This window comes from Bison bison, unplaced genomic scaffold, assembly GCF_000754665.1.
Source record: "Bison bison bison isolate TAMUID 2011002044 unplaced genomic scaffold, Bison_UMD1.0 scf7180017864160, whole genome shotgun sequence".
Taxonomy (NCBI): Eukaryota; Metazoa; Chordata; class Mammalia; order Artiodactyla; family Bovidae; genus Bison; species Bison bison.
This window is the reverse complement of record NW_011494732.1, coordinates 4,545,771-4,552,204: the sequence shown is the minus strand read 5'-3', so window position 1 is coordinate 4,552,204 and position 6,434 is coordinate 4,545,771. Positions and strand designations below refer to the sequence as shown.

At 54.5% G+C, this 6,434-nt stretch overlaps 1 protein-coding gene across 1 annotated transcript in view; it reads right to left on the bottom strand.

Moving 5' to 3' along the window:
* The window catches only part of NCOR2 (nuclear receptor corepressor 2), a 205,428-nt gene that overhangs the window by 96,301 nt on the left and 102,693 nt on the right, over positions 1–6,434 (bottom strand). Inside the window, 2 exon segments of the mRNA XM_010841409.1 lie at positions 2,540–2,719; positions 5,813–5,906. Of these exon segments, the coding sequence (XP_010839711.1) occupies positions 2,540–2,719; positions 5,813–5,906 (274 nt within the window).

The following is a 6,434-nucleotide window of genomic DNA, read 5'->3' as shown; positions in this document are numbered from 1 at the left end:
AGCCTCTTCTGTCTTCCCAGAGGAAGCCGCGAGTCAGGCAGGCTTCCCGGCCTGCAAGTCCGCCTCAGGCAGCTTGCAAAGCTGGAGGCGGCCTAACGCCCTGATTTTCCAGACAGACAGAATCTTCCCTTTCTCTCCCCGCCCCTGCGACACTTCCTTCCCCCACCCCCCAAAAAATATCCTTTCCTCGGGGTTTCCCCAAGCCGAGATGAGGCCCCCAGGAGACCAAGAAGCAAACTCAGAGGATTCCCTTAGGTCAACTGTTCCACCTCCCTCCAACCTACTACACCTGTATCCTCTGAGAATGTTTCCTGAGAATTTACTCTGACACGAGGCACCTCAACAGCCAGACAAGGAGGCACTGAGGCTACACCCATTTTACAGATGTGGAAACTGAGGCTCAGGGAGGAGAAGTGGCTGTTCGAAATCACAAGGCCACTAAGTGAGCTCTACGCCACTGACACACGATTTTCAAAGCTCCTGAGTGCTATAACTTCCCCTGAAAAGAAGCAATCACCCAGGACCCTGAAAGACACAAGCTGCCAAATTCGGTCTCAGCACACATCAGCCCAGCCTGGGTCCCCCATTCTTCAGTTACTGTACTAACAGTATGCAATCATTGGGTCAGAACAAAGCACCCCCAGAAACCTCTTAAAAAAAAAAAATAAAAATAGGAAACACGTTAGGGGGATTTAAATACCTAATGCAATAGTCATTCTTGGAATCCATGACCATCCCATAGTTGGTTCTTAAAGTGTAAAACACCTAATACAGAGGACTGATTCAACGGCAGGGCAAGCACGTCTGTGAGCATGAGACCTAGAAAGGAGCCACAAAGTACCTGGGTTTCCTGTCTCTGAGCAGTAGTCCCCGAACACATGTGGAAATTGCTCCCAAAGCCCTCTTTCCTGTGGAAGACTGCTGAATCTGTGTTAGGTGCTCAAGGGGGCATTATACCATCCCTCTATTTTTATGTATGTTTTAGAATTTCTATAATCAAAAGCCATTAAAAAAAAAAAAAAAAAAAAACCACAATACTTTCCATACCAAGAGCCTCTTCAGTTGCTTCTCCTGCATTTCCAAGTCCTGGTGACTGCACTGGCTGATGCACCCCAGCCTTGCCCGTGACCCAGAAGCATCCCCATCTCGGGAGCCCAGTTTGGCATTTTGGGGTCACTTGACCCTGCAAAGGGCAGAGACAGCCCCCGTCCCTATGGCCTGGAACCACAGTGGGTGGCTGGAGAAGTTAAGTTAATGACCCACGCAGGTCATCTCTTTTGAGGAAACTCTCTTGGCGATGAAAGAGGTGGTGGGCGTGAACATCCAGCAGCTAAGCCCCCAACGCCCTCCTCGTAGAGTGCTAAGGTCTCCACCTGTCCCTCAGTTTCCTACCCTTTTGCTTCACAGGGGTCCTCAGTCCTGTGAAGGTACAATGTGCTCAGGATGGGGTTCCCTGGGACACACCTTTTGAATCTAGTGGGGGAAAGGAGGGCTTTCTCCATCTGGCCCTTCACTCATCTCCCCAAAACCGTCATTCTGCTCTTCCATTTTAGAAGCCCCAGCTTCACCTCTGAGCATCCACATCCTGCCTCTGCTTCCCAAAGCGCTCCCTACTCCCTGGTTCCGTCTTCCCTCTCCCCCGACAAGCCTCTCAGTTGCAGCTGAGCCCCTGACCTGAAGCTGGGGGATTCTGAATCCTGCCTCCACCCTTTGCAAGCTGTGTGACCTTTGTTAAGTGTCTTAACTTCTCTGAGCCTCTGTTTCCTCCTCTGTGTAATGCAGATGGGTAACGCTGTTATGGGGGATAAGCGGGACAAATGCACAAACCCCAGAAGACATCTGTTTAGTGTCTGTGATGAAGGAGGTGCTCAACCAATAGTCACTTTCCAGATAAAATGAAAACCAGTTACCGGCCAGCCACATGCCCTTGCCCACGCCTTCAGACCAGCCTCGAAGGCCCTCCTGCCTTGTTCTTCTAATACACATTGACTCATTTCACATAAAGCTTCCCTGACACTCTGTACTGGTACGAATAGTGTCCCCCCAAAAATCTTGTCCTCCCAGAACCTCAGAATGTAGCCTTATTTGGCAATGAGATCTTTGTGGATATAATTAGTTAAGATGAGGTCATACTAGAGTAGGGTGGGCCCTGAATCCAATGTGACTGGTGAATTTATAGGAAAAGCAGAAGACACAGAGAGACACATGGGAAACAAGACCATGCGAAGACAGTTGAGATGGAGGGAGCCATCTGCAAGCAGAGGGGTGACAGAGATCTCCAGCCACCACTGGGAACCAGGCTGGAAGGGACCCTCCCTCGGAGCCTCTAGAAGGAGCCACCCTGCCCACACCTTGATCTTAGACTGCTGGCCTCCAGAACTGTGGGAGAATACATTCCAGATGTTGTGAGCCACACAGTTGGTGGTCACTTGTCGTCACAGCCCTGGGAAGCCAGGGCAAACCTCAAGAAGACAGGCTTCCCAGGATAGGGGAGGGTGGCCTTGGCCAGGCCCCCTCCACCCCACCAACAGGGGACTCACTTCTCCCGGAAGGTCTCCTTCTCCTGCTCACTCCACATGTTCATGACCTGGCGGTCTTTGTACACCTTCATGGGATCATCCATGAGCCCATTCATGTTGATGAACTTGATCCGCTGCTGGTCGGCATCATACAGCATGGGCGGGATTACAGCCAGCTGACGCATCTGCTTCTCCAGATTCTGGAAGGAAAATGGAGATAATGGAGGGCACCACCCTGGTCGGAAAATGCAAGAGGACAAGGAGCTGGGGACCGGGCCGGGGAGGGGACAGGCTGCTCCTGCCAGCACAGGGGAACCCAAGTGAATGAGCAGAGGGTAGGGATGCTCCAAGTCAGAATGGGAAAACACAAAACCAGAGAGAAAGCGCATGATGGGTTAAAAAATAAGAACAGGCCCGTGCAGGGGGAAGGGAGAATTTAAAGGCAGCCCCAGACAGGTTTATGGTGGGCAGGGCTGTAAATTCAACACAGACAGCAGCAGTCACCTTATCTGCAGTAAGAGGGGAGTGATGAATCTTCCCTTTAGAAATGCAAGTGCCATAAAACACTGCAGGGAAGATGTGCAACCTGGCTGGCTCAGGGACGGGGCTGCCCACCCCCACCTCGGGTTCAGAGGGCATGCGGTGGGGGGCGAGGGGCTGCCTTGCTCTGGCAGGGCCCAGCGAGGCTGAAGAACCATTTCCTCACCAGCCGTCCACCTCCAGCCCCGGATTCCGCTCCTTCAAGCGTGCCCACTGGGGACCAAGCCTGCCCAGCCCTGTGCACCGCAGGAGTCGGGCGGCCTCACTCCTAATGCATCGGGGCAGCTATTAAGAGGCTCAGAGCCGCCACTCAGCTGGACTCATTTCCCCAAATCTCTGCAGCCAGCCCATTACTGGCGATTAATTACCAATCTCCGGAGGCAGGCGAGGGCCCCGGCCCAGCCAAGGTCAGCCGGTTCAAAGGATCTGCTGCCTAGCCTCCCACATCTAAGCGCTCCATTCAGTGCTGGGGATTCCCAACAGAAGCAGGGGAGCGCAGTGGGGGCACAGCCCTGACCTTGGCTGAGAGGAGGACTCCCAGGGAGGCCTGAGCCTCCCCGGCACTTGAGTAGCCCTCCAATACCATCACCTCCCTGTGTCCCTCGCCTGCATGAGACACACAGTCCTGGCAGATCCAAGCTGGGTTCCTCTTCGCGGGAATCCCCACCCTATTCCATGGTTCCACCCACAGTGGGCTCGCACCCTGACTACTGCAAGCTCCCCCGAAATCGTGAGCATCTCTTTTCCTGCCCAGCCCCCTCCTCACCACCCTCCCAGGGAACCTCAGGTCAGCCTGGACTGGGTGAACAGTTGCTGCCCTGAATTCCCTTTCTGACCATCACCCTTAAACACTGTCCCCTCAACCTCCCCAGGGACCCTGGTGGCTGCATTCTCGTGTGGCCAGGAGCTGGGGAAGTGGTCTTCTGGGATGGGGGTGGTGCTGGAACACTGAATCAGCTGAGATGCCATGCACCCTGCATCAAGCAGGGAGCCTGCAGGAAAGGGTCACCCTCTTCCTGCTTCCACGTGCCAGTGTGGGTTGTGTACTTGGCCACCATTGGCGGGACAGGAGCCGGAGCAAACCCACAGGTGTGGACAAAGGCGTTCCGAGTTCTGCTTTCTGCAGACTAGAGGGTGTTCAAAACAGGGCCACACCATGTGAGGTTTTAAGACAAAGGTTTGGACTTCGGCTTCCCTAGTAGCTCAGATGGTAAAGAATCTGCCTGCAATGCAGGAGACCCACGTTCAACCTCTGGGTCGGGAAGATCCCCTGGAGGAGGGCATGGCAACCCACTCCAGTATTCTTGCCTGAAGAATCCCATGGACAGAGGAGCCCGGCAGGCTATAGTCCATGGGGTCATAAAGACTTGGACATGACTGGGCAACCGACAGTTTGGCTTTCACACTTTTCCCTGGCAGTCCAGTGGTTAAGACTCCTCCTTCCAGTGCAGGGGGCAGAGGTTCGATCCCTGGTTGGGGATTTAAGATCTCTCATGTCGCCAGGCGAGGACAAGAAAAAAAAATTTTTTTTTAATTAAAATTTATAAAAATAAAATGAAAGCTCTTTTTTAAATAGCCAGATAGTCTGAACTACCTATGTCAAACTTGCATGAACAGCCTGGTGAAAATGCAGATTTCTGAGTTCTGCCACCCCAGACTGGCTAAATCAGAACTGCTGGGGGTGTGGGCCTGGGAAATCACAATTCAAGCTGGATGTCCCCTCCCCAGGACTCCTCAGTCTGTCCCATATGAGACTCAGTGACCTAGGGCAGCACTACCCAATAGAATGTTCTGCAGCAATGCAGGTGTTTATGGCCTGCTCTGTGCAGCACAGGGCCACCAACCACACGCAGCTTCTGAGCACTTGCAATGCGACTGGTGACGCTGGAGGAACTGAGTTTTTAATTTTATTTTGTTTCTGGTCATTTCCATTTAAACAGCTACATACAGCTCATGAGCAGTGACTGCACTGATCTGGAGTTGTTAATACCTCCCAGCTGGACAAAAGCTCTCCCTGGACACAAGGCCCGGGGGAGGAAGAATGTGTTCCCCTCCTTTTGCGAGGCCCCCTCCTTTCCACTGTGATGTTGGGAACATGGAGGGGGGGATGGGGAACTGACACATGAGATGCTTGTAAGACCTGGGAGGGGGCAGGGCTGGTACAGGAGCAAATGCCTCCTCTCTCTGCTCCCTGGCCACCTCTGGGCTCCAGTGACCAGAGCCAGGGTCACCTGGCTGATAGAAGGTCATCTGGGAACTCTAGATAGAAGGTCCCCGGCTTGGTGAACAGCTGGTGAGCTGGGAAACCCCCCTCTGACCCTGGTTCTGGACAACTGGGAGGCTGACCTACAAACCACCACCCTCAGGCCCCTGTGCCCTCTGGCTTCTGGTCGGGTTCAGCCAATGGGAAGCACTGAAAGTAGACAGGGAGTGGGGGAGGGGTGAGAGGCCAGGATACTTACTCAGCCGTGGCATCATGACAGGGTCCCTGGCTGTGACCCTTCCTGGCTACGTCCTGCCAGGTGGCCCCTCCTGCATGGCCCCGGGAAGGCCTTTCTGCCCGCTCGGCCTGCAGGCCCGGGGACACCCAATGGCTACACCCCTGGGGCCTCCAGATCCCTCCTTGGTTCCGCCCCACATTCAGTACCAAGCCCCTTGATCTCAACCACCCAGGTGAATTCTGTTTCCTGCCAGACCCTCTCCCTGGACAGGGCACACAGCGGGTGGAACTGAGGTCGGGGTCAAGGACTTACCTCCTGCTCCGAGAGGCCATCGATGATCTCGGACACCTCGTGCTCGCTGCGGGCGGCCGACATGGAGAGCCCGCTGCCCCGCTGACCCACCCTACTGGAGATCGAAGGCACACACTCAGGACCAGCCCCTCGCAGCCGGCACAGCGGCACAACCCCAAGCCCACAACTTCCCCAGAGGCGGCGTGTGGGCAGTGGGGAGGAGCCAGGCCTCCCACACCCACACGGATGGCCCCAAGCCAAGGGGGTCTGGGGGAGGGATGGAGCACCCCCACTCTCACCCAGAAAATGCCAGAACCCTTTTTCTCTCCTAAGATGCCCCCCACAAAAGACCAGCTGCACAGATCCACATACAAAGTCCAGGCCTGGCTCTTCGCAGCCTCTGGCTCCATGTCCTCCCCTGTAACCTGGGGATAAGGTGGTACCTGGCTCCCAGGACTGGGAGCAGGCATTCAGTGAGATATGGGATGTGAGCATCCAGTAAAGAGTGAGAGCCAGAGACTTCCCTGGGTGTCCAGTGGTTAAGACTCTGAGCTTCCACTGTGGGGACATGGGTTCAATCCCTGGTCAGGGAACTAAGATCCTACATGACATGTGGTGTGGCCAAAAAAATAAAAAAAAAAAA